The sequence below is a fragment of the Bradysia coprophila genome, unplaced genomic scaffold (genome assembly GCF_014529535.1).
Source record: "Bradysia coprophila strain Holo2 unplaced genomic scaffold, BU_Bcop_v1 contig_326, whole genome shotgun sequence".
Taxonomy (NCBI): domain Eukaryota; kingdom Metazoa; phylum Arthropoda; class Insecta; order Diptera; family Sciaridae; genus Bradysia; species Bradysia coprophila.
This window is the reverse complement of record NW_023503586.1, coordinates 98,016-125,757: the sequence shown is the minus strand read 5'-3', so window position 1 is coordinate 125,757 and position 27,742 is coordinate 98,016. Positions and strand designations below refer to the sequence as shown.

At 38.9% G+C, this 27,742-nt stretch overlaps 5 protein-coding genes and 1 pseudogene across 5 annotated transcripts; 2 read left to right on the top strand and 4 right to left on the bottom strand.

The window, feature by feature from the left end:
* Positions 1 to 261: 261 nt before the first annotated feature.
* Positions 262 to 8,966, bottom strand: LOC119079715 (annotated as a pseudogene).
* A 114-nt stretch (positions 8,967 to 9,080) lies between these two features.
* LOC119079722 (dolichyl-diphosphooligosaccharide--protein glycosyltransferase subunit 2-like) lies at positions 9,081 to 11,732 on the top strand. Its single transcript, XM_037187786.1, has 5 exons — positions 9,081 to 9,235; positions 9,367 to 9,602; positions 9,671 to 10,804; positions 10,871 to 11,012; positions 11,080 to 11,732. The coding sequence occupies exons 1-5, from the start codon at positions 9,223 to 9,225 to the stop codon at positions 11,433 to 11,435; spliced, it is 1,881 nt and encodes a 626-aa protein (XP_037043681.1). The 5' UTR covers positions 9,081 to 9,222; the 3' UTR covers positions 11,436 to 11,732.
* Positions 11,623 to 14,086, bottom strand: LOC119079723 (unconventional prefoldin RPB5 interactor-like protein). Its single transcript, XM_037187787.1, has 6 exons — positions 13,984 to 14,086; positions 13,847 to 13,909; positions 13,492 to 13,790; positions 12,344 to 13,427; positions 12,082 to 12,285; positions 11,623 to 11,870 (listed from the first exon to the last, which is right to left on the bottom strand). The coding sequence occupies exons 2-6, from the start codon at positions 13,874 to 13,876 to the stop codon at positions 11,736 to 11,738; spliced, it is 1,752 nt and encodes a 583-aa protein (XP_037043682.1). The 5' UTR covers positions 13,877 to 13,909; positions 13,984 to 14,086; the 3' UTR covers positions 11,623 to 11,735.
* A 3,750-nt stretch (positions 14,087 to 17,836) lies between these two features.
* LOC119079714 (mediator of RNA polymerase II transcription subunit 30-like) lies at positions 17,837 to 19,041 on the bottom strand. The gene is made up of 3 exons (XM_037187771.1): positions 18,448 to 19,041; positions 18,219 to 18,388; positions 17,837 to 18,155 (listed from the first exon to the last, which is right to left on the bottom strand). The coding sequence occupies exons 1-3, from the start codon at positions 18,960 to 18,962 to the stop codon at positions 17,920 to 17,922; spliced, it is 921 nt and encodes a 306-aa protein (XP_037043666.1). The 5' UTR covers positions 18,963 to 19,041; the 3' UTR covers positions 17,837 to 17,919.
* A 254-nt stretch (positions 19,042 to 19,295) lies between these two features.
* Positions 19,296 to 20,014, top strand: LOC119079711 (cytochrome c oxidase subunit 5A, mitochondrial-like). The gene is made up of 2 exons (XM_037187768.1): positions 19,296 to 19,425; positions 19,482 to 20,014. Exon 2 carries the CDS (start codon positions 19,497 to 19,499, stop codon positions 19,953 to 19,955), a length of 459 nt encoding a protein of 152 aa, XP_037043663.1. The 5' UTR covers positions 19,296 to 19,425; positions 19,482 to 19,496; the 3' UTR covers positions 19,956 to 20,014.
* Positions 20,015 to 20,472: 458 nt separating this feature from the next.
* LOC119079713 (actin-related protein 6-like) lies at positions 20,473 to 26,439 on the bottom strand. The gene is made up of 7 exons (XM_037187770.1): positions 26,245 to 26,439; positions 26,128 to 26,183; positions 25,426 to 26,038; positions 25,244 to 25,364; positions 20,830 to 20,954; positions 20,708 to 20,770; positions 20,473 to 20,645 (listed from the first exon to the last, which is right to left on the bottom strand). Exons 1-7 carry the CDS (start codon positions 26,322 to 26,324, stop codon positions 20,516 to 20,518), a joined length of 1,188 nt encoding a protein of 395 aa, XP_037043665.1. The 5' UTR covers positions 26,325 to 26,439; the 3' UTR covers positions 20,473 to 20,515.
* Positions 26,440 to 27,742: the final 1,303 nt, after the last annotated feature.

Here is a 27,742-nt window from a genome sequence, read left to right as displayed (position 1 = left end):
GAAGAAGAAATCCAATTAACAAAACACGAATTAAGCGCTCTGTTAAAGTCCATAAATAATCATTCTTATCCATAGCAGTAGATAGAGGAAGACTTTATAGTTTTATTTGTCAATTTAGACGTTGCAAACGGTAGCAATTCCCATCAACACTAGACTTTTACTGACTACCTCAATCATAGTTATTCGAATGGGAAAGTAAATCGAAATTGGGGAAACATGACCTGCTGCAGAAAGAGAACAACAAAAACAGTTTCGAATTACCTGTCTTCAGTAAAATATAATTTCTAAACAAATTAAAACAAATCATCATCTTCGCCCAAATTTCTCTTCTTCTTCTCTTCTTTGGAAGAGCACGACCCTTCAGTACATCCATTTTACGTTTTTTCGCCTCCTTCTTTCTGGTCCTTTCACCTATTTTCCGAAGACTTGCTCTGACTGGATCGTCAACTTTTATTTGAGCATTAAGCTTCTTTCGTTCAGCTCTTCGAAGCATCAATTTCGTTAGTATGCGCGTCTTCAACAACTGGTACTGAGCATCGCCTATCTTTTGCTTAAGACTGTTTCCGACTTTCAGTGCCAATTGTCTCATTTTCGGATCAATGTTTTTGTCTTCTTCGGACATTTCACGAACCAGCGGAGCCATCAAACTGCTGGATAGTTCGTTGAGCGTATTTTCTGGTAATAGTTCAATTAAACCTTCGATCCAATGGAAGACAGCAGTTCTCTGCAAATCAAAATGAAAATTAATTTCAAACCTTCGCTCAAGCATTAAAAAAAACTTACCAGAACGGTGATATGCGGTGTTTTTGCCACTTCTGCATGTACTACATAGCGCATTCGTCGCATCAACCAATACAGATTAATAGTTTTGTTTTCGACTGCGTCCTGCTTTTCCAGTGAAATGTCCTTGATCATATTTGCCACATACAGTAGATTTTTCACTGCCTCATCAGCCATATCTTCGTCTGTTGCTTCAGGAACCAATTGCGCACATAAATCCAAACATAAGGACTTCAATTCAGCGGATGGATTTTTGAACAAATAGTGTTGATCTGGTTCTTCTGTATTATCGGTCGAAAATGCCAATTTCAGTTGTGCCACATCGATTTGGCCGAGAATGAAACCTAAAATTTTGGCAGCATTTATCCGAACCCAAACATGTTCGTATGCCAACAACTGCTGCGATTCGTATGCCAATTGGTCGATACATTCGGCGAAACCGGGCATGCTGCTCTGATACTTTCCAAAATTTTCAATATCGTGTTGGTCACCTGGATAATTTGATGATCTTTGGAACGTTCACGTTGACTCTGCTTAAGTTCAGCCTTGTTTTCATCGAGTTCATCGTCCGATTCAATTTTATCAGCATTACGCAACAGCACATATTGACCGGGTCCTTTATGTTTAGACAACGGCAGAGTGTCTATTAACAAGGTACACTTGTTCGATTCGTTTAACGAACTTGGCCTTTTCAACGGCAATAAACCGGGAGCAGAGCATCGCCGCTAATTCTATATGCGCATTTTTACTGTCTCCCAACATTTCCAACACAACGCCAAAACAATTGATCCTGATGCACTTCATCACATTTTGCAATTAATGACTCAATGCAAGCGGCTGCAGATTGTCGGCATTCCGGCGCCTCATCGTTGACCAATCTGGTTCCGAGCCAAACGAACAGGAAAGATGATTTCTTGTTCACGATGTCTTGCGGAAATCGATTGACTATCTTGAGTAGTATTTGAATCGCTGCATCTCGCCCAGTCATAGTCTCGTAGTTTAGATTTGACACGAATAAGTTGAAATATCCGTCAATCTTTTTGCCAAGCGGATAATTCATTAAATAGTTGATCAGCAAACGTTTAGCCTCTGTTCTCGTAATTGTCGATTCCGACGTGATTGCCATTTCGCTTATCCTTCGCATGATATCGTGAATTTCAGCCACAACTAGCTGTTCTGTCGAGCACCACCTTTAACATTGTAAAGCCATGTACCTGACTCGACGAATCGCCAATGTTTTGATCGATGTACACCAGTAGCGTTCTGAGCTGATCCTCCGTGACGGTGAAATGTTGATTGTTACGAATAACGGCGACCATTGCTCCAAAAGCATTTTTAATCAAGCGAAAGTTTTCGTTTACAGTTGCCATGCCGGGCGTAGCATATTTTGTGTAAAATTTGGAAAATAACTTGTACAATTGCTGGTGTCAACTCGTTCAGTTTCTGCAATTCCATTGTCTTGTTCCACATTTCGGTTAAGCACTTCAACGAGTAAATCGTGACGAGAATGTGTGCACTGTTCAACGAGTCCAATAATACTGAAACAGGAATACGCGTTAAGCAACGAAGTTAATTTAATGATTTGCTCATGACTTACCGGGTATAATCGGATTTATAAACGGCTCGTACTTGATTTTCATAATTTTGCTACGCTTCAAAATTATCTGCAGCATCGATAAGCCAAATTCAATCATAACATGGGCGTTGGCTCGTACATTCGTCACAACAGCTTTCGTTACAGCACCTGTTCGTCCACGAGGTTGTTCCGGTAGTAAGAGACAATCAGTTCGGATGCGGCTTTGCTTCTCTTTTTCAGACTGCGTGAGAACTGGTTTAGCTGGACCTGGCAGTAAATCCGGGATACTTTCTGATGCTGTGCCGTAGATGAACATCAGCAGTGATTCCAACGAAATGTTTTTATTTTGCACCAAGCCAGCAGCAATCGTTTGGCAACAGCTTTGAACTTTTGTAACCACTTTTTTCGACTGTGATTTCAACAGGTAATTCTTTAGTGGAACCAACAGATCCAGCATACATGACTCGCTAATGTTGACGGCAGCAATATTTAGTGACTGAAAACTGCAGTTACTTGGCTTCGCCTCCGGAGTATGACCAGCAATTTTTTTAACTTCCTTTTCTTCACTGGTTTGTCCAAAAATGTCTTCAAGACAAACGCTCAAGATACTCTGCAGGACAGCGTCGATTTCACCTGCTTTAAAGTTATGCTTGAGTACGTCCAAGACTCCGTACATTGTGACAGTCAAAACGTGAACTTGGAAGCCTCGGGTCAACATTGACGTCATTTGATTCATCAATTGGCCAAGATATTTGGTGCCCACGTTTTGCATGATGTTTTTCAAAATGTTCCGGGTGAACAAACCGAACCGATTTTAGAGGTGACTTGAGAAACATGCAGACTTTGATGAAAATGCCACGTAAAGAATGTTCTGCAATGGGAAATTATTCGTGCTGAAATTTCGGTCCTCTGATTTATCCGAAAAAGAAACTTACCCAACATTCCCTCTGGGAGCTTTTGGAGCAATTTTACCATAGCCAAGGCAATCGGAACTCGCAATATTTCTTCCTCTTCTCGTTCGGAACGTCGCTTCAGCTTATTTAATTTGTGAAAGCTTTCGTACGTGCTCATGGTCGTAATGGAATTGTGAAGACTTGGAATTAGTCCAGTGGTTATCGTTTGTACAACCCGTTTGGCTGCGTTGTGGCTCAACACAATTTGTTTATCAAAAATCGAAATTTTCTGTTTCTTAGCAGCACTTGGATCAACTTCATGGATTTCGTCTGCTTCTTGTTCGATTAACAGCTTATCATTCAATTCTTCGTCGTCCTGATTTTCAGCAGCCAGCACCAGTTCTTCAGTGTCTTCATTCATCTTTAGCCACCTTCGCAACCTCATTCTCGACTTGCTCCTCTTCCGCTTTCTTGAAATCTTTGGCCAGGTCTTTAGGTGCGATTTTTGCCATTGACAAATCAAAGTGGAATTGGTTGAGAATTTCCATAACTAATCGAACCAACTGTTTCTGGAAATCCGCATTAGTTCGCATCTTCTTCAAATAATGTTTCAAAATCATCTCGTACTGGTACCACGGCAGCAATCTGCAAACGACTCCAATGGTCTCGATGGCTGACGTTATAATACCATGTTTGCTTGCATGCTTTTCGGTACAAATATATTGTGATGCCAATGGCAAAATGAATTGCGTCAATGTTCTGATGTTTGGCGGGCGATCAAAGGTTTTCGCTACCGAGCAAAATTTGAGCAAAGCTTTTCCGTGACGATGTGATTGGATGTGTGTGATATTGTCGAAGAAATCGACTTCTCTATCCTGCTTGTTGGTCAGTTTGATGTAAGTCCTGGAGCACAGGATGCGCCGATGGACATTCTCTGGCAAGTTCACCCAACAATAAAATCCCTTCTCTCCAAACACTTTCATTCGAATCGTTCAGATTTCGTCGAATCAAATTGAGGATAACATTTCCAATCAAGTAATCCACGTCGGTTTGTCGTTTTTCTAACTGACGAACTAAAGCCGGAACCATTGACTGTAAATTACGACTGGCTGTGTCACACATCGTATGGTCTCGAAGAAAGTAAAACGAATGGTATATGACGATGAGACCCAGATTCAGGTTTAGTTTTCCTGCATTCTGTAACCGCTCCACTTCTGCATAAGCTTCTAATCGTCGATCATAGTCTGGTTGTTCAATAAACTTCCTATTCCAGGCGTTTAATTCATCCACGATTTTTACCATGGTGGCAAGTTCATCTTCACCAACACGCTTACTGATCCTGTCTAAGAGCCGACACAACAATTTCCGTGGTTCAACCGATGACATTATCTGGAACATGGGAGCGATATCCGGAATATGACGTTCTGGGTGTTCCACTTTTTCAAGCAAATTCGAAACAGTGAGAACCATTTGTTTCAGTGATTCTTCGTCGGTGCGTGAATTTGACTTTCGTATGAGAATAGGAAGAGTTAGTTTCAGCAAAGTGCTGCACGATTCGGATTCTTCGATCAGTTCAGTGCAACGAGATAAGATCAGAACATCTCTTCTAGTCAAACCCATTCGCTTCTTTAAGTTGATTTGGAATTTCTCCAACAATTTCGGTAGAAAAGGTATGATTATCGCACTGCCATAGTTGATTTTTAACCGTGTTGAATCGTGTGTCTTGCAGTTGTCGACTGGAATCGGTGGAACAACCTTCTCATTTTCGTTCGGTTGATCGTCGCTGAGTGTCACCAAACTTTCAATTATTTCCATTATGGTGCGACAAACAATTGGTTTGCTTTGCGGATTCAGCAGCAAATCGAAAAGATATTTGATTGGAGTCTGATCGTCTGCTGCATTTCGTGGCTGTTTTGTTAACATGGTGAAATACCGAGGATTTTTGCCGAACGTGTGGAGTAGCCGTAGAAGCTGAGTCGGACTTTGAAGACTTTCCATTGTCAGTTTGTGTAGCGATGGCGTAATAAACACGTGGAATATTGATTCGATTTCTGCTGAGTCCCACGGATACGATTCGAAATGGCAGAAACAGTTGGTCACACTTTTCAAGCAAGCAATTCGAATTGCTTTGTACATTTTTAGGAACGATGGATGTATTTGTTGACCTTTATCGATGATATGATTCACGATGGCGCCAATTGACATCACTATTTTCAGTAGGTATCTTAGAAATTGAGAACTTTTGGAACCGGCAATTTCTTCTCGAACAATTTCTATGAAATTCAGGGTGCTCGTCATTTTCTTAGCTGATATTACCGACGTGAAATCGATCTTGCTCAATATGGACGTAACCATTGTACGGGGATCATCTGACAAAAAGCGGTCGTACACTTTAAAGGCCATGTGCAGGATCAAAAGAATTTCGTTTTCATCACAGCCACCAAGTGTTCGTAGGATCAGTGACTTTCTCTCCTGTCCTTGTCCTTTCGGTGCTTTAGTTGTCAATTTACTGTACAAAATTCGCATTAGAATCGGCATTAAATCCTTTCGATGCTGTTCAACAACAACCGACTCATCCTTGGCCAATTTGAATGTAGTCATCGTTTTCTTAAATGTTTTTTCATCAATTATCCCGTACAGTTGCTCTTTGTATGGAATGAGGTATGCGTGTTTGTAGGCCATTAAACAGTCTAATGCAATTTTCTGAACACTTGAATTCCAATGGGACAGTAAGTTCATATACAGTTCATACATGTCCTTTTCTCTGTAAAGTTGTTTCGGATTCACCAGTTTTGTAAAAACGGACATCATTGGCAAAAACGAACGGAATGCCGTGGACGAGACCTTTTTAGTCTTGTCTTTTCTAGCATCGTCTTTGGTTTCGTTATCAATTTTTTCGTCGTCAACCATATCGACATCCACTTCGCTCTGCGACATCAGATTCCAAACACCAGAATCATTCTCTCGATTGTACTCAGTGTCTATGAAATCCAAAAATATTTCCACAATTTCACGATTTTTTGTTTCAACCAATTGGCCACAATCAGCCATCATACGCCAAAGAAGAATTCGATAATTAACGTAGTCTGTTCGGTCACTAGCTGTCCACATTTTATCAAACTGCTCATGCAGAGCAGAAGATTTGAAGTCCGCGCTGATCGACAACTCTGAATCAACAATGGGATTCCGAATGTTTACAGTTGTTGAATTTAACTTTTCTCGAAATATTGGCCAGAATTCTGTTATTGGCAGTTTGGTGGAGTATTCGCCTATCAGCTTCGACACAGGTTTCCACAGAAGGTTAAAGTTGATGTGATATACACCCAACAAGTACCTGTCGATTGAAATTGGAACTTTAGAGTTATTGTATTAGAGCGTAGCAATAGCGAAAAAATACCTCAACGGATCCAAACGACACAATGTTCCACTCATCCCGCGAAACAGTTCCATAGTGGCACTTAATTTCTGCAAATTCATCAGTTGGTCACGATACGTTTGTACGGTGGAAACCACATTTTCACATTTGTAGATAATCTCGAAGATCGATTCTTTCGGTTGTTGAAGCTCTGGCAGTTTCGAAAAGTTTTGAAAAATATGGGCTGTTAACAAACGAACCTCATGTGACTGTGATGATAGATTGAGTTCCAGTTTGTCGTGGATCGTTTGGAATAATGCAAAATTCAGTTTATCGACCGGTTGAACGACTAAGACTTGATCCATTATTCGGAGTGTTGGCGTAAATTTGGCACCGGTGCAATATGGAAGAAGTTTCGATGTTACTTCGTGTAAGTCCACTATCTCTGATTGGTTGAGATGAATGAGAGTTTCGATAATTGTTGATAGTTCATAGAATGCATTTTGTAGGCTTGTCCAGTTAGACGGCTCCGCTTCCAATGTATTGTAGTCTTGAATTTCGTTCAGTAGCTTTTCCACTCTTAGCTTAAGGGACTTAACTGGTTCTTCAACGTCCTTTCCGGTAATATGTGGATACAATATTAAGCTCAGCATAAAAGTTTCCGATTGATCAGCACTGCTGATGATATTTTCTATTCGTCTGACAGTATCCTCAGATTTGAAACTGATTCGATAAATTTTCCAGTTATCCAAACTGATGCCATCATGGCAAAGCGGTGATTTTTCCAAAATAATCTTGGCCATCAAATCAAAAGAACTCGCTTCGCTCTCGAAATGCTTTTCGAAATATTTCAAATACTCCGGCAAAATAAGTACCTCAAACTGCGACCACTCCACCAATGCCCAGACAAAATGTTCGAAAATATTTTTCTCCGATGTGCCCAGTATCTTCTTGGCTAGTCTGCTGGAATCCAGTTGAGTGATGGTTAAATTTGAAGATAGCAAAATCACAGCCACAATTTGAGCGACTTGCAACAGCGTTTCGTTCGAAATGTCCGCATCACAGAGCGTTAGTAGTCTTTCGATTACTTCATTCAATCGGCATAGGCATTTGCCGTTACGGAAATTGATTGCTTGTTTCTGCAAAGCTAATATGTTACGAATGGCTGTATCATTGTTTGCTGCCGTTTCGGACAATTCCAGCAACACATCGTTGGAAACCTTCCAAAATACGTCCAGGTTTTGTGGGTTAATATTTTGTACCAAATGTTTGGTAAACTCAGAGAGAACGTGGCACAGGACATCCTGGTTGATCGTAGGATTCACCAATGATTTCATCCAATGCACCAAAAATCCTTCGGAGCACGAATGCATTCCATGATTCGCTCCCTTGACGACTTCAAACAACAAACGACCGCAATCAGTTGTACCATTAACCCGTTTCTTTAGGCCACTTAGCAGCATCGCTAGAAATTTGTCCTTGTCTCTGATATCGCGGGCAACATACGAAAAGCATTCTGCTGCATAGTTGGTCACATATTCAGGATGCCATCGACGGTTCAGCAGTGGAAGAATTTCATGGTAAACAATTGAGAGATCCTTCTTCAGAAATGGTTTTAGGATTTTGAATAGATGTGCCAAGCAATAGAATGTCCATTCCACCTGCTCCGGTTCTTTTGTGTTCAGTAATTGAATTAACGTTGTCAGGAACTGCGGAAAGTAGACGTAAAACTCTTGACGCAAATCTTTTGCCATGGATGTGACGAAGCTGAAGAACGAATCAAAGTAAAATGGGTCGTAAGAACTCGTAGAATGGATGGGTCGCCTCAAAACGAAGAAAATACTTACTCCAACAGTGGCTGCAGTGATAATGTGGTTGCATTTTTCAACGATTCCAGCAGCAATTCGACTACAAAGTCCTTGGAATTCAGCAACTGTTCCAATGTAACCAGACCGCTAATTCGCTTCTGGAAGATTTTGAATTCCTCCGATAAATTGTCAACCGTCCATTTCAGATATGACTGACGGAAATTCGTTTCGTCTTCTTCATTTTCCACATTTGGATCTTGGACTTGATACAACGCATTTTGGCGAAGATTTATGGTCGAAACGATGTCATTGAACGATTTGAACTGTTGAGTTGGTTGCGGTTAGAATGGTTTTATATTCATCGGCATTTTATTGAAGAATTACCTTAAAGACGTTGTCATCTTTATGCCGATGGGGTTGGTTCTTCATCGTTTCAGTGTGATTTGTTGATCAATATTACTTTTTACGGGGTTTTATTCGGTAAACCAGGCTTTCAGAGTTCACAACAAAATGTAATCACAGCTACACGCGCACATGTATTTTGACATTTCTGAATCAAAGCCCACGCATGATTTTAAAGCCTGTGAGTGACAGATACATCGGAGCGGTCAGAGCGGACGTTGTTTCTATGAGCCGTTTGAGTACGGTGTGAGCGTGCGTCAAATTCGAGGGAGGAGTTGTGACAAGCTAAAATCTGTCATTCGGTTAGCAAACATATACGATACGCACCCGGTGTATTTCGCTGACGTGTATTTCATTTGTGATTGGTTTTCAATATTTTGATCAGTGCAAGGAACAGTTTTTTTCACAATGCTTAACTTAGGTAATCCCGCACGAACGACACATACAATCTTGTGGCACCGATATTTTCTACAATATTGTGTTGATGATGATGTGGTTATCGACTACTTTGTAACAGACAGATAAAACTTAACCTTAAATTGACTGTTTTAGGACTTTTCGTCGTCTTTTGTCTTTCCTGCTTCGTCTTGACTGAATCGACAAAAACCATTGATAGCCATCTGAGTAGTGCAGATCTGCAACGACTGAATAGCGTTTTCACCGAGGCTTTATCATCCAGCGACATCCAGTCGATCTACTATGGCGCTCTGCACATTAAAGATTTGCAAAAGAAACACGCTGATTTGTGTCCCATTGTCACTAAAATCCATAAAGAGTCCAAGATGAATGTAAGCACCTTAGAAAATAGCTTGGCTGCGAATTTGTCTTTATTTTCGATTCATTTTTCGTTTCTCAGGATTTCGAGAAAAACTTCTATCTCGTCAACATCTACAAGAAGATTGCATGTCCGACTCCGATACCTGAATCCATTCAAACAGCGATTTCATTGAAAAAGGAATTTTCCAACAGCCAAGAAATGTATTTCAATTACCAATCAACGAAAGCTCTCGGTTTCCAAATAACCGATGACACCAAGGCTGATCTGGTCAAAAATCTGCAAGCAATTGTGCGAAAAGACGACTCGTTTGCTAGTTTAGGCTATGCATTCCATGTTGCAGCTGAACTGGGTACTCGTGGCGAACCAATTGCTGAATGGATTGAAGGTGCATTTGCACAGGCTGATGAAGTCAATGGTAAAATGCTTCAGTTCGAAGGTGGATTGAGCGTAACAGCACTCGTATTGAACGGAGCTTTTAAATTGACGACTGCATTGAAAAAACCGGCACCATTAACCGAGGAACAAACGTACAAATTCGTCACCTATTTGTTATCTCGACGAGAGGTACAAATTGCGAAAGGAGCTCATGTTTTGATCGAAGCACTGACCCTTATTTCAGCTGATAAGAAAATATCACCGATATGTGTGCAAATCGTCGGAAATGGGCAGATTCAACCGGATTCACCGCTGATTCATGTGAAAATTGTCGATTTACTCGGAAACCCAGTTAGTCCAGCTGTGTCATCAGTTTCAGCTACAGTTACAGCAAAACAAAGTTCAACTGCTTTGGTCACCAAGCAAGCGCTTACATCAAAGAGTTCCGACAAAACCGTTTTCGAACTAAGCTTATCCGCAGCTAAGCCAGTCCGTGGAGCGTACACCGTTCAGATATTTGCCGATCAATACCAACAAACCGTGGAAATCAAAATCTTAGGCAAGGTTAAAGTGAAGGCCTTAGAAATCGGTGTTGGAGAAGTTGACAGCACATCTTCATTTAAAAAGCAAACGATCGATTATCCCAACAAATTGAGTGAAGAACTGAATGCTGATGCTCAACAAAAAGTTCTTCTTCGAGTTACATTGATCGATGAAACAACTGGAAGTCCAATGACCGTTCATCAAGCATTTATTCGGTTGGAAAATAAGAAGTCTGGCGAAGAAATTATTTTTGTCGCTGAACAAGATACGTCCAAGGCATACAAATTCGATATGGTAAGTTTAAGTCTGTGAATTCGATGAAAGAGAATCAGGAATTAAAAATTCCTGCTATTTTAACAGGATGTTGGTGCACGAGGTGTTGACTTTGGTCATATTTCCGGCTTATATTCCATGGAATTAATTGTTGGTGATGCATCTCTATCGAATTCCTTCAAATGGTACGTTGCTGACATTCAACTGAAATTCAGCTCTCAACCCAAAGGTAATATTATCCCTAACATCCACTCTCATTTCTCGCCGATTAACACTTTAAAATGACTATTTCACAGCCGTCAGCAACACACCAATCAGAACACTACGGCCAGAAATCATCCATCAATTCCGTGAGCCCGAAAAGCGTCCGGCACGCTTAGTGTCTGACCTGTTCACTGGATTGTGCATTGTTCCTCTCGTGGTGCTGTTTATTTTGTGGAGCAAATTGAAGGTCAACGTAAGCGATTTTCCGTTCACTTTAAGCGCTCTTGGATTCCATCTGGGCTTCGGCGCAATTCTCCTGCTATTTTGTGTGTTCTTCTGGAAGCTGAATATGTTTGAAACAATTCGCTATTTGCTGCCATTGGCTCTAGTTACATTTTTCTTTGGAAATCGCTTGTTGCGATCGATTGCAGCGAGAAAATCTTCATAAGCTCAACAACATTTCCTTACACGTGTGCTGTTTCGTAAAATACGTTTTGATGCAAGAGGAGAGTAATAAGTGAATGTGAAATCCTATCAGTCGATAAGCTTTATAAGAATTCTTTTTTAATTACAATAATTTCATAGGCACGCTCCATAAGAGCTAATAGAGCCAAGGATGTAACACATTTTTTTTTCAAGTAATTTTCGATGTAAGCCATTCGAATACGGACTCCTGTTGTATGATTTGTTTTTGAGTCAAAAAAATTAAACGATCAAAACTACTTGAACAATCGTTCAAAACAAACTTTTATTGGCTTTTCATTTGACGGCGCTGTTTGAACAAACTAACTCTTTTTTTCGGCGCATGTGAGTCCACAAAATTACCTTCTGGTAGTGGATCGGGTTCGTTTGTATTCTTAGGGCAGAACATGTTGTCCAGCATCTGGAAGCAGAACAACAATGATTTTTTGGTTAATCCAGAAGACATGGGTATTTCAATGGGAAATGAATCAAGTGCAACAACAGTAGCGCCAAATTTTATCTCAAAATAATTTATCAAGATTTCCTGATTTGCAAAATGACTGTTAGTCAAAGAAATCTTCCTGGTTTCTTTGGACTTTCTTAATATAGAAAAACAAAATCAAAAATCTTACATCTTTCACTTCGGCCTTTGCTACCGCTATATCTTGACCTCTTGGTTCTTCTTTGACTTCAGTAAGCTCTTCTTTGATTACCTCTGGATCTTCTTTGATTACCTTGGAATATTTCTTGACTTCATTGGGCTCTTCTTTGATTACCTTGGGAGTTGGTCGATCTACCGTTGGATGTTTCATTATTTTCTGAGATGTTGGTCGATTCTAGAGATTTATTTCATGAGAATTAAGAATGCGATACTGGATTAAATGAACTTCTTACCATTAAAAACTCATTAGTTTGTGGAACACAACCAGCAAATTGTTTGTATATGTCGACCGGGCTTCGTATAACATCGGATTGTTCATTCGTATCACGAAATACCGCTTCGGAATGATTAACATTCAAGTTCAGCACTGGTCCACGGTCATATATTACAGTTGATGATATTTTACTCGGTTCCTCTAACACGTCAAACGACTTCACATCATGCTCAGAGGCGAATCTAATTTTTCTCGAGTTTTTATCATCGTCGAATGCAAAGGAAGTTTTCATTTTCTTCTTCAAAATGGTTTGTTTCGTCACACTGGCTGGAACAACAGTAGCAGGCTCGATGTCGTCACTGTCTTCTGTTATCACACTCTCTGCATTTAAGTACCGATCGCACTTGAACTCATCTTCCATAATTTCGATGGCATTCAGTAAATGGTCAGATAAGAACATCATATCAGTCTTGTGTGATATTTCTTCAATAGTGCGAGGTTTCAAAGCTTCCAAATACTTTTGAACTTCATCCAATTTGGCCTTAAATAATTTCGTTTTTTCTCGATTTGTCATTGATGCTGTTCTACGCTCAAGTTCTTTGAATTCGGGCGGAATCTCATCATCCTCATCGTCGTCGTCTTCATCGTCATCACTACTGTTCAGAGAAAGGCTTACGTTGTCAGCACTTGCATCATTTTCCTTGGACAGCTCAGCATCTTTCGCAGACGACGCAGCATCTTCCGTAGACGATATATCATCTTCAATATTACGATCGTTGAAGTGAGACATTCTTTTCTTAAACGAAATTTCTTCCGGCCGTTCACTGAGGATTGCCTGGACAGCTTCATCATCTTCTTCAGACATTGCTTCCAATTCATTTTCCAGTTCTTCCATTAGCTCTAGTTCCTCTAACCTCTTGATAATATCGTCTTCAGCCTTTCCGCTCAATATTTGTTGCCGTTCGGCTGCCTCATTTCGTTTCTGCTCTTTTATTTTCTCTTTGTGATTAATTTGCCATTTCTTTTCCTCTTCCTCGTCGTACGTTTCAATAATTTCTTGCGATGAGAATGCATCAAAATCGAGTGGAAGATCCAGTTGATTTCTGAAAACCAAAAATCCGTTTTTATCATTGTAGCTTGTAAGAATCAGTTGTAGGACGTATTTACCTGTGCAAATTAGCTTCCACTGCCAATGCCTTCAGTCTACTATCAGCCACATTCAGTCGATTTTGACAAATCTCTAACGCCTTATGGGCCGTACATTTTGAGTAGTACGTCTGCGAATGACTGACAACAACTTCATTCGTATGATACAATCGACCAGGCATCAAAGCTTTCGATCCTACTGGCACCATAATGTCGAGTTCCAAAGATTTCGTAAATTCTACAATATTTGCTTTGGCTTCTTCATGCTGTTCTTTATATTTTGTCCATCGTACGGCCTCCGCAGCATTGCGATCTAGCGCCTGAACGGTTGGAAATGATCGGTAAATAGAATTGACGTACAATCAAGTTTATTTACCTCTTTCAGCGCTCTTTGTAGAATCTCCATATCGCTACCGTGTAGAGGTTAGAAACCAGTTAACTAACAGATGTAAATATACTTTGTGAAGAACGAGATCCTTCATACGAAATTTTTGACTGCGAAGCTGAACTCACGAATTTAATGGATCATAAATGTAGTTTAAAGGTAAATTGTTTGTTATTTTGTTATGAACCGTTGCTCGTCTCTTTTTCAACCTTCTTCCAATGTCAGTGTCAAACTTTGACATTACAATCATAGCGCATAGCAACGCACTGCTCCTAGCATGAACATAAGAAATATTTGGAGGCTGATGAAGTCACAGTAGGCACTGCGTTTCTTTCGTGAAGATAGGTGACTTGTTTTAGTTGTGTGAGTTCAAACACACAATACAATCAATCTTAAGCGGTAGCTCTCATCACAAAAGCCTCCAAATTCGACGTTTGTCAAAGTAGTGTTCATGCTAGGAGCAGTGCGTTGCGCATAGCCTTATTTCGAGACCTATACAAAAAAATAGATCGCAAATTTAAGACGAATGTACTAGAAATCGAGGGGTGACTCACTTCTAGATTAAATGGATTAAATGGTATTAAATGGATTTAATGGATTAATTGGATTAAATTGATTAAATGGATTTAATGGATTAAATGGATTAAATGGAATAAAAATTGGATTAAATAGGAAAAAAGTTCATTTTACCAAATACTGTAAGTCTTAAAAATTGTTGATTTTGATCGAACCACGTACTACAACTCATACTACAATGTTAAAAGGCGAAAAAATCCACTTTTAGGAGTTTTTGGTGTAAAGTGGATTAAATGGATTAAATAAATTTAATACCATTTTTAACAAAATTTTTTTTCCTATACCTCAAGATGTCCTTAAACGAGCTGGGGATCGTGCAAATCTATTTTTTGCAATTATTTTACAAATTTTTCAGGTGGGTAGCCTAATTATTTCGGTAAAACTAAAATTTTTTTTCCGATTAAATGGATTAAATGGAAGTGCGTCACCCCTCGCTAGAAATGCATGAACAAAAGTCTATTATACGTTTGAGCTTTAGTTTCGGAACGTCAGCTGATAGTGCCATTACAATATTCGAAATAAAATTCGAAAACTCCGACCTACAGACGATTAACGTGAATTTAAAAAACAACTAACAATACACACCATGCCAAATCCACAATCATTATGAGGAAGAGGTCAACTTCGTCGAATCTAGTGGATTTTGTTAATGAGGCTGTCAATGTCATGGAGTCCGGCTGTCAACTAGACGCTGTGTACACAGACATACGTAAGGCGTTCGATAGAGTGTCTCACAGCTTGCTAGTGCAGAAGTTGAAAGAGATTGGCATTCACTCAAGTCTGCTCGGTTGGATTCACTCGTACCTGAGTGGTCGTTCCCAATACGTGAAGTTGTCGAGTTGGAAGTCACGTTCGTTTGACGTTACGTCAGGAGTTCCTCAAGGTAGTCACCTTGGTCCTCTTTTGTTTATTGTTTTTGTCAATGACGTCACGTCAGTGTTTGCTTCGGCCAAGTTTCTGTTGTTTGCTGATGACTTGAAGATATTTCTTCGTGTGAGCTCTATACTCGATTGTGTGTTGCTTCAACGTGACCTTGATGCACTCTCTCGCTGGTGTTGCCGTAACCGCCTTCCGCTAAATGTTGATAAGTGTAAGGTGATTTCCTTCCACCGATCCAGAGATCCAGTGTTGTTCAACTACTATATCGACGCTTCCATTTTGGAACGTGTGACGCTTATTCGCGATCTTGGAGTCTTTCTTGACTGTGCGCTCAATTTTAATTTTCACTTTGAATATGTTTTATCGAAAGCGTATTCGATGCTTGGATTCATGAAACGAATGTGTTACGGCTTCACCAACTTGAGAGCGCTTGTTAGTGTCTACTGTGCACTCGTTCGCTCGCATCTTGAGTATGCCTCGGTTGTATGGTATCCCTGGCAAACCGACAGAGTAGCCAAGGTCGAGTCGATACAGAACTTTGTCATTTATGCCCTCCGTAGGACTGTTAGGAGAGACGCTAATTACAGGCTTCCCTCCTATGTGTCTAGGTGTGAAACTCTCGGGATCGAGACTCTGTCGAGGCGAAGGCTAAATCTGTGTGCATTTTTCGTGCATGATCTTCTCAGCTGTCGTATTGATGCTCCCGACCTCGCTTTAAAGTTCGTCGTTAACCGACCTTCCAGGTCCCTCCGTTTTCATGAGTGTTTGCACGTTCCGACTCATCGCACCTTTTACGGCTTTTTCGAGCCGGTTTGCAATTTGTCCAGGATTTTTAACAGTTTTAGTCGTTTGGTTGACCCGCGAGCCAATAGGGCCACGTATCGCCGTTTGATCGAGTCTCTGTCAATTGATTGTGAACTGAAATTCGCTGTTGGCTCATATGTTTTCTGATACCGTAGCCGGGTAGTTGGATGAAGATTGGTTTCAGTATTGCTAAGACGCGATAGTTATTTTTCTTATTCAAGTTTTTTGTAGTGATAGTTGGTTTTCGTTCTAAGTTTCGTCAGGCTTCATTTGTTGTTTATAATTTTTAAGAGTTTGATTGATAATCGTTGTAATCGTTCATCATCAGTTAGCAAACATGCTGTCGATGATTATTCCGAATAAAATAAAATAAAATCACTTCGAAACAGACCGGCAAACAAGATGCCAATACCGCAAGAGACAATGCCAATTTTAATTGGCTACATGAAGGAATATATTCGTAAACTGTGAGCGATAGGTATAAACTTACAGAAATATTTAATTCATCGTTTTAGTGATCAACAATATTCTTATTAGAACTTGACGGCAAAACTGAGAAATATTGAAATTTTCATGCTTCGGGGCCGAAAATGAGGGCAATTTTTCGAATTTTCTCGGGTTTCCGGCCCTCTGCATGAAAACTCACATGTGCACCTACACTTCGTTCGGCCTACAATCCGCGAAATTGCCTAAAATCAATCGTCCAAAACAGGTACACAAATGACTATTTCGTATCTCCGACTATAATTTTGGATACGAAAAATGAATTGCTGTCGAAGGTGCAGGTGTTTGAATCACAATTTTTCAGAGCCGGCTTAACACGATGGGCTTTAGGGGCTTAGCCCCCTGGCGCTGGATAAAAGTGGCGCTGGAAAATTCATAATGAATCATGTTTAATTTACTGGTTTCCTTATAAAATAAACTGCTTTTACCGATATTTAATTAAAAAAAATTGCCTGCGGCGCATTTACGTCTACTCTTAAAAAGATATGGCATCACAGTTTTCACATTTTCTTATTTGGAAATTCGTTATATCCACTATATCCTGAATACTGTGAAATCAGGAAAATTAAACTTCAAATTCTTGATTGGCATTGTATTACGGATCAGTAAATCATTTTTATCATCGGGAAATTTCAGTGCTCATCATACTCGTTTAGTACTAGCATACGTCTCACTGGATGAGTTATTATTTAATGCTTAGCTAAGTTCATTGGCAACGAAATAGAGGTACATGTCCATGGTACCACCATTATAATAATCTTGTGCTAGAAAAGAGGATTAGAAGAGATGAACCATTAGCAATTTAGAAACGTTCTTAGATTGGTATACAAGTAGTTTAAACAGTCTGATATGTAGAAATCAGATGATGGCCTACATTCTCAAGTGCCTAGGGCACTTTATCATTAGTTATTGAAACATTTTATTAATTCATTCAGTTAACATACGGGTTGGAACTAAATCATTAATTTATGTGTCAAATAAAAATATTCAAGATCGCTTATCCAAATACCGGGAGATGTAGTAGGTGCTACGTGCTAGAGGTATTAAATGTATAATTGATTTGAAAGTAGCCTCGATATCGGCAGATTTTATCATTTCCACTTTTATTAATAGGCCGACACTATTACCTGAAATATACCAACAAGGGATGATGGTACCATTTTGATGACGCTCTTCATTAACTCTATCGATGTTATTCTTCGAAATAAAACAATCAGATTTTTTTATCAAAGTCTTCATTGCGATTTCTGGTCACAATAAAATCTTAAAAAGTTAATTTATTCCCAAATGAAAAACATCTATCAATTATTATAGGTCCGTCGCATACTCAGCATCGTGTTAATTTCCCAGATTATAATCCGGATACGATCTATAATCTCTCTCAATTGCTTATTCTTAATCATTACAGCTTCAGTCAGTTCTCTGTTTTCTTGTAAATGTTTTTTATACTCTTCACTCGGCGCTGGATCAAGTTTATGATCTGGTTCATCTTTCAGAGGTATCAAACTTTCGATGTGCGTGTACTCCATGCCCAAATCTGAAAGGCAGTTAGTTTATAAAGACCTGAAACGATTGTTGATTGTGGCTCAAGAGGTTTTACCTTGCTGGCAACTGTCGTTACACCTATCGAACAATAATCGCAACCGTTTAAATAGCAAACGAATGGTTCGGAACTGTTCGGTGACCTTTTTCTCTGTAGCGTTCTGCAATGGATTATTTATGTTTGGAGGTTGAACGCTTTTCAAAGCAGCAAAGACTTCCTGAAAGCGACTGTAAGCCAAGGAATACTATTAGATCCTTAACGGAAATATTTCCGTTTCGTTTCTCACCTTGATATGTCTTGAACTGTCTCTTGTCCGAAACGACACAAGCTAACAACGTTGAATTCCTTCTGCTGTTGCTGTTGTTGCTGATTTGCTTGTGGTTGTGATTGAACTGTTCCGGGTGGATTGCCAAGACTACGGATCATGTTAGAAACACTTCCAGGATTGGCCGTTGTTGGCGTGTCCAAGCACATTGATTGCTGTTGCTGTTGACCGACTTGTGGCTGCATTTGATGCTGGGGCGAAACATGGGCAATTGGACCCATTTCACTTCCATGTGACAAACTTGTAGGACCGAGTCCAATGTTCGGACTTTGCATGGGCTGAGATTGCGGTGCTTGCGACGGTTGCGGTTGCTGCATTAAACCTTGTTGGTTGAAGTTCATTTGGTTGTTCATCATACCCATTTGGTTCGGCATTCCCATGTTCATATTCATGTTCATTTGAGGGTTGCGCATCGGATTCATTTGATTGCCAAAATTAGCGGGGTTATTGAAGCCGCTTGGATACTGTCCAGACATTTTCAACAAATCTGAAATTGGTTGTTTTGTCGCTCTACACTTTTGAACTTGTTCATATGATGACGGACGACTGATGTGACTGATGTCAAACACATCTCAATCGAGACAGACGTTGTGAGCCTCCGTTGATATTCAGAGGACACCGTCATCATAGCACACAATATTAATTTAGTGTTCCTGTGACCCATCTCCGTCATAAAAGCACATCTGCAGGTCAATACGGCTATGTGTGTCCTAGTCTTTGATTCCCTAAAAATTTTTACTTTCTCAACGAAGAAATATTCGATAATATTTCGCTGAACATCATTCGTAGCAAAAATTCGAATCTTTAGTTGAGCGGTGGCTCTTTATGACAGGGAACAAAGAGTTCAGTCGTCAGTTCAGTGGTGCAGCGAGAGAAAAATACCTGTCAAATCCGACATTTTCATTTTCACTTACATAATTTGATCGCAGTAACTACGAGGTACGTCTGGATAAATATTTGCCAGCTGAAATTGATTAACAAAGACATCCTTTCAGTAAAATCATACAACAATGTTGCGTACCGCCGCCGGTCAAATATCGAAATTAATTCGACCACAATTGGTTCAAGCCCGTGCTATTGCTACAACACCAAAGCGATTCGGTCACGGTGAGCCTGACATTCATTCCGACGCTTTCGATACTAGATACGAACAGTTCTTCAACAAGCCCGATATCGATGGATGGTTGATTCGTAAAGGAATGAATGATTTGTTGGGCATGGACTTGGTTCCAGATCCAAAGATTGTTGTCGCTGCATTGAAGGCTTGCCGTCGTGTTAACGATTACGCTTTGGCTATCAGATGGTTGGAAGGCGTTCGAGATAAGTGTGGCGACAAGAAAGCTGAAATTTATCCATGGCTATTGCAAGAAATTCAACCAACTTTGAAGGAGTTGGGAGTCTTGACCCCTGAAGAGATGGGTTACGGAGAGCCCGAGTTGGCATTGAAATCAGTCTTTGATCGCTCTTAAAATAAATTTTTGACATGTTACAGTCATGTGTGTCAATAAATTAATTATATAATTAGAGATTCAATAATTTGTGGTAAATTGTAAGTGCATTTACTCCGAAAATAAACTGTTCCTAGAATGGGTGAATGAAAAAAACCGAGGGTTTGAGTCGTTCAGTCTCACGAGATAAACATTGTAGTGTCAAATGGGTCGACTAATTAATGTTTCGATCATTTGTTTCAATTGTTTCGACAGTGTTTCCAAATCTAGAGCGAAGATTGATTATCATTTGACTTGGAGGAATAGGCTGGAATGAGTACAGCAGTAGAATTTCAAAGCTCTAATGAACCCTATATCATTCCCTCATATTACTCTACCCTTTTTCATGTCTGTCTAGTTGAGGAACAGTAGATTTTAATGAGCTACAATTAACAGTGTAGATCCATCTTAAAAGTATCACCAATATGTGAATATGAGCTGCAGCATAAAGTGAATCGAATGATTTCTTAGGACTTCTCATAAGCGATGAAAGCAATTCTCTTCTGGTTCTTACAAATTTAATTCATCATTTAATTCGAAATTCAAATATCAAATCTATCATACGCTCCTCGAACACCCTCCTCGTCGTATTCCTCCCGACTCATGCACATACCAAGGAATTCTGTATTTTGACTTAACTTCACGCCACCTTCCCACGCATAAGTTTGTGCGCTGAAAGTAATAGGTGCAAAAAGTTTGTTGATGCTTTCTACACAAGAAACACAAAAACCTACTTCTTAGGTACTGTAACGTTTACGGCCATATCAGCTGGAGCTAAAGCCCGAATCTCCGATTGTCTGTTGAAGGGTATTACATCGTACAGAAAATAGCAACGACCATAAATAAATCTACTTACAGTCTTGACTCCATTCCGTCGAATAGAGCACATCCGCCAACTACAACAATATTAGCCAAGAGATGTGGAGTTGCTTCTGCCGGGCATGCTTTCAATGATTCCATAACAGCTTCTGGGACACCACACTTGTAGATTTAGAAGAAAGTTAAATTAATAGATTTAGTAAAAACAGTGTGAACCTATGGTATGTCGTTAGAGAGGTCAATTAAAATACAAAAACCTTAAACTTAGACTTAAACTTAGACAATGATAATTGGATGCATTTTTAGGGTATAAAAACCGACATTTTGAGACACTTCTTTCATATTAAATTAAATACAAACGCGGCTAACAATAGAACCCAATTACAGAAATAGTCTGCACTATCAATTCTTCGGTATGATAAATTTTATTTATCCAATAAAACTAATGACGGTTTGTACATTTGTTTGGTAATTAGTAAAATATTTCTTCGTCATCGTCGAGTTGAAGAATCTTAACATTCAGACTGAAACAAACAGCATTACATTAAAAAATCGCTTTTCCTTTAGGCTAATTTTGAGTGATGCCTCGAATTATGAAACTCAGTAAAGCCCATCCAGTGTGATAATAGTAATTGTCTAGAAGTCTTCCTAAAATGTGTATTTTAACTATTTAAAAGTTATGTACTGAGCCGAAAAGGCGTGGTACATAATCCAGATCGTCAAAATAAACATTTAGAACAGAGGTGCTTACGCTATTTTATCTGCCCAGAACAGATATATCGAGATAATCAAATTTTCCCCCAGAGGGATAACATCGATGTTATCGACACGGAAAACGAAGACTTTCCGAAAAACGGCAAGTTATTGAAGAAGAGCAGTCGACGATTCTTCATGAACTCACATTTTCTTCAGAAAATCGTGATTTCTTCTCTCCTTTTTAAAATTTCGTACTAGGCGTGGGGTAATTTGGCACACGGTGCTAAAACAACGCATTATTCAACTACGTCAAAGGTGAACTCGCACACGATTTTTCGATACCAAAATTTTGTAAAAGGAGTCATTAAAAAGTATTTGCAGCAATAAACTTGCTCACTTGTTCACCTTTCACGTAGTTTAATAATGCGTTCTTTTGGCACCGTGTGCCAGATTCCCCGATACCCAAGGAATATCCCATTTTCTTCAGAAAATCGTCGTTTCTCGTGTCGTCGATTTTTCAGTGCCGCACGACCAATTTTAATAATAGACAAGGTAATTTTACTTACAATCTTTAAATTCAACGAGCAGACCGTTTACTTTACTTAATAATACTGGAATAATAAGATCATTCACCATCTTTTCAAATTATAATTGTGATCACACGACAACTTATTATACATTACAGATATAAATAGACCACTGACATGGCAAATTATTTTTGTTGGATAGATTTTCTTCAGAAGAAATGTTGAAATTTAACACTTTATTGATAATATTGGCCACAGTGGTAATGTTCGTACATTGTAATGGAGTTGTAAATCTTCTAACGATTTCGTCTTTCATTTTGTACTACAAAGGTTTGCGCAACAAGTGGATTATATGTGGCAACCTGGAGGAGCTGCGTGCGGGTGTTTTAATCACGTAACATAGGCAAGAACTTAGTCTAATTTTCTTATTTAAAAAAAAACTCAATTTCAGGTCTATGTTGACAAGCCAAAAAGCATTGCTGATTGCTCTCCGAAAACAAAGTTCTTGAGTCAAATTTTCCAAAACTATAATAACGTAAATTTTGCGTTATTGATAAATGCATCGCCCGTTGGATGCGATCTGGCTAAATATCGATACAGAATCTATGAGATGAAGGAAAAAACGCTGAAAATGGTTGAAGCTTATTTCTCATGTGTTGAGTCGAATTGTACAACGGCACTAATGTCAGCCTATAACAAATATGTGGATTTCGTAGCGTTTGATTTCAACCCATACACCCGTTGTGCTTTCACAAATTTCAATCGAGGTTGTGCTCAAGCTCTTGTAGAAAATCGACCACCAGTTCATGGCAGTGCCGAAAATATTCTAGTAGCTTTGCTCACTTGTGCTAAATTGAGGGCGGAAGCACATTCTGGAAAAGTGGTATGTACAAATCCTGCTTGATCAGCTGATTCATTTCAGTTTTATTTCTAAATTTCTTAAATGTATCATGCATGGAACTGTTTCTATTTGCTCTTCTAGCAATCGTTGATACCGGCTCCTGCAAACCATAACAATGAAGTGGAATGCAATTGCATTAAAATAGTAAAGAGCAACAAAATCTCAATTCTTTCATTTTCGTAAGGTAAAAAACTATTTCTAGGATCCAAGACCAATACCAAAAGATGAGTGCGAGTGCTACTCTACCAAATACTATTCAACACTTCACAGCTATATAGAAGTCAATTTTGACAGAGTTTTCGCTGAATATAAAGCAAACCTTAACACATCCTGTGAATATACAGAACTCATTGGATACACGGAACAACTAAAACAATTGTCCCTAACGATGATCGCACTTCTTGAAAAAGCTAGTCCTCAATTCTTTGAGTTTGATGAATATTATAAGCAATTTACAGATTTATTATTGACATACAACCTAGCGATGAGGACATACAATTTAAAGAACGATAAGAGTTGCTACTATACCGCCCGTAAAGCCCGACAAAATCCAATTGCGATTGCGGAGGCAGTCATTGGAATTTTAACGAAATGCCTTGGATATAAGGTTTTGGGCGATGATCGATGTAGTGTATTTTTGAAATGAAATTTTAGTTTGAATAATTGTTTAGACAATTTAAGGAATTTACTTTAAGAAGAATGTCACTTGTATTATCGATCTGTCTGCTGCTGGTAATATTTTATTAAATTATTTTTGAAAAATTTTGCACTTCAAGACTTCAATTGCTACGTCAGTCTTTATGTAGGTTTGTCAAGTCAAGCCAACCTTGGTCGAGAAACATTTGATGCCGAAATCTTAAAAGATTTTGAGAAAGAGTTATTCTGATGAACATGTACAAGTCAGGGCCTATTTTGAAAATTTATTTCACGAATTTCACGAAATTTCACTAAAATTTCACGAAAAATAGGCACTGGACAAGTACACTCCAAACAAAAAGTTTCCGTTGCTTGGCCTTCGGGCAATCGATAATATCATCCGAAAAGATGTTACAATTGAAGACGTAGTACTGCAGCAGATCTTGTTGATCCACTTGACAAAAATGCAGGCAGATGTCCACACTCTAGCCAGATTAATGGCAATGCTTGATTTTATGACAGTGGACATACAAATAGATAGCCGTTTCGAAGAATTCGACCCCATTTCCAATTTAACCGTACAGAACACACACGTAAGTTCAATTGTTCTAACAATTATTTTCCGCCGAGTGGTTTCAAATGCGCGTGAGGCGTGAATTCGATCATAACATTAGAGTACATTCGGGTTAAATACTTAGTCGTCTTTAGGTTATTACCGATAAGATTTCAACGGTTTCAACGGACTCGTGAATATTGCATAACATGTTCATACTTGTAGGGTGCGTAATTTGATTGATGATTCAATTCCACTTCGATGGAAAGGCCAATAGGCCAGACTATCCGATGGATTTGGTTTTGATAGATATTTCGACTGTAGCGATACACGAGCTGGCGCATGTGCGTATACGTCAAGTATGTGATCTCTAACAGTGTTCCTACAGGTCAAAAAATTGAATTTTGATTCTTTAAGGTATTAAATGATTTCAACACCAGCGATTCTGACGGCCGGACTTCCTGTCGAGGATCCAGAATTTGGCCGTATTGTAGAACGGAAAATATTTAGTGTTGTGGTTGACTGGATCCATTCATTTAGAATTGGAGTACTGCCGGAAATCTACGTTTCAAATTTGTTGAAGGCGATTCGCCTCAATGAAAAAGTACCTTCAGTGCCTGAGGATGCCTGTTTGCTTGAGCGTCCGAATCGAGTGACATTCTTTGGACCTACCGGCGTCGATATTTCACAAGGCGTTTTAATTGAATGAACTATCCAAGAGCAGATCAACCAGATCGACTGTGAACATTGTAGCTAAATATTTACAGTGCCAACCGAATAAGTAAAAGTGTACTTTGTGTTAGAACGAAAACCATAAAAATATTAAGAATGAGCAAAAACGTGGAAAAAAGTGAAATGTATACAGAAGTCTATCAGGATCAGAAATTTATTAGTGTCATCAGACATTGGAAGCGAACGCCATTTCGGTTACTATCAATTTTTCGTAATTCCATCATCGTTGACCTGACCTGGCAAAAAATTGCTCAACCGTATTGCATAAATGGCTAATGTAAAGCTAATTTACACCAACCGAGTCATGAAGTCAGGTTTGGTCAATTATGAATTAGATCGAGTCAGGTCATCGAGCTTATTTGAACTGAAACTTCCTTAAGTATGGTAAGGTAAAGTCACTTTTTACCTGATAAATTCCGATGTCTGAAGGATAAAACAAAAGTTCTGGTATCGCAAATCTTTCGTTCGTTAGCCTCAAAGTTTGCTGATCTCGATTTTCCCGACTTGGAACTGGATCGCACAGAAATCTGAAGTTTTCATATTTGTTGTAATAGACAGAAGAAAATATGAGAAATTAAAGTGACTCACCCCCTTCTGATGCTTGTGAAATCTGGCAAAACATAATCCTGAACGATTGTATTCTCCGGAAACTTTTTTCTAGCTACCCTCATATCGGAATTGAAGTCCTGCGACACAAAGCAAGCATCCTCCTTCACTTGATTTATCACATACGATTCGTCCATGACATTCAACTGTCGATATGAAATAATTTCTTTTAAATGATTCGTCAGCAATTTGCCGCCAATGTCTATCCGTCGAATGCCTTCCTTAACCTTTTTCCCCTTAATAAAGGGAATAATGTGTGTGAAGCTGAATCCCATATCGATGACTAAAGAACACAGTTTCTTATCGGTTGAATTTTCGAAATTATAGGAACACAGATCCGCAGCTGTGGTGCGCAGTAGACTTTCACACTCGTATTCTTCAAAGAAAATTTCAGTTATTGCCTCCTGAATGGAACTGAAGTTGAATTGCGGTTCGGTAATGATGAATGGATTCGTGAAATCAATGGCACAGCAGTCTTGGCCAAAAATGTAATCCCAAACGGTTTTTTGAACGTCCCAATTCACTAAATATCCTTTCTGGAAACATAGAATGTAGAAAAGTCCCGATATGTCTCGGCAATCATCTATTTGGTCACCTAAAACCGAAAAAACAGTCGGTAAGACGTAAAGCTGGAAACTGTTCTACACATCAATTATGGGGTGTAATATGGAAAATGATCATTACCAATGAAAGGTCGTCGTCGTTCTGATTTTGCTTTCATTATGCAATTGGGTATGATTCTGAAATATTTACACTTTTAAGCGGTGCACTAAATTTGTTTACATTTTGTGTTCAAAATACTTTGGCTCTTTTAACGTTGTCGATCCGATTTTAGCTGCATACGCTCCATTGTCCAGAATTGTGACTATGTTGTTTACCATTGTGAATCCAGAGGCCAACTTGCAGATTGAATGAAATGTTTTTAAATGGTAAACAATTCGAATTTAATAGTTTTTTTTTTTTAAATCTAAACACCACAGCCAAACTCTGCGCACTTTGACGTTACACAAACATTTTAAATGGCATTCATTTAGTGACATTTGTTGTTACGTTTTGTACAAGATTAATTGGTAAATAACATCTAGATTACTTGACCAAATTTTAAGTTTCTATTTTTCAGATTTCGATAGGTCGGTATGACTTCGTGTCGTTCAATCTCTTAGAAAGGCACATATGTACTCAAACAACAGGTTACGCCACATCTGAGTTGATCAAGATTCAATCTGTTGTTTCTTTTTTGTCTCGAGAACCAAATCATTTATTTCTTTAACTAGACATTTTGCAAAGATTAATGTTAGTCAGAACTAATCTATTATTTTTGTTAGAGTTATTGATAACGGATATCCATATAACAAGATTCTGAAACAACAGGTAGGTAAGAAGGCTGGGACCAAGGCTACAAAATTTAGTATTCGCTTTTTTGTAGATATTTCAATTTTAAAATAGTATAGATCGTTGTCAAGTGCATTTGATATTATGCATTTAATTGTCAATAAAGCTCTAAAAAATAAAATTTCATATAAATTTTTAAAAGTTTGTGAAAATAACAACTAATCTGGCATATCAAATGCACATGACACTGATGTATTCTTTAGTGTTGGGATAATTCAGGTAAAGAATGAACACTTCAACTCTTTTTAGGTTTGGGTTGTTACGATTTGTCCTTTGCAAATCAAGTCACTTGATGGGGTAGGGTAATCTCGCACACCACACAAATTCATGGTGTGCGAGATTCACATCTAAGTGGTGAATCTCGCACAGTCATGACTTTTCGTTACATGTCGTAAAAGGACGCATACTATGATCGCGTGTGCGAGATTCCCCGACACCCACTTGATTCAAGTGGCATTAAGTCGAGGGGGAAACAACAATTAAACATCTTATCCCTTCGCTTGCATTTTCCTTTATTCGCACATTATTTACCTTTTTTCCTTTCGTATTCAGCAGGACTAAACAAATTTAATCTGATCAATCAAGTCATTGGCCCTTTGATCTGATAAGAGTTTTCAGGCTTGGATGACACTTACTAGGGTTCTTCAATTAAAGTTTGAAATTGGTGAAAGCGTAGTTAATCAGCCCATGCCAATACTATACCAATAATACACCAATCAAGCCTCCAATTCCATATAACAATGACTGTTTAAATATATCTTTCAAGAAAAAAAAAACTATTTTTGAGACGATGCAAGCAGCCTTTGAACCGTATCGTAATCCACCGATTAATCTTTGTCATTTAAAATATGTACATACATTGTAATCAATGAGTGCTCTCTGATAAACTAAAATTCTATTACATTAA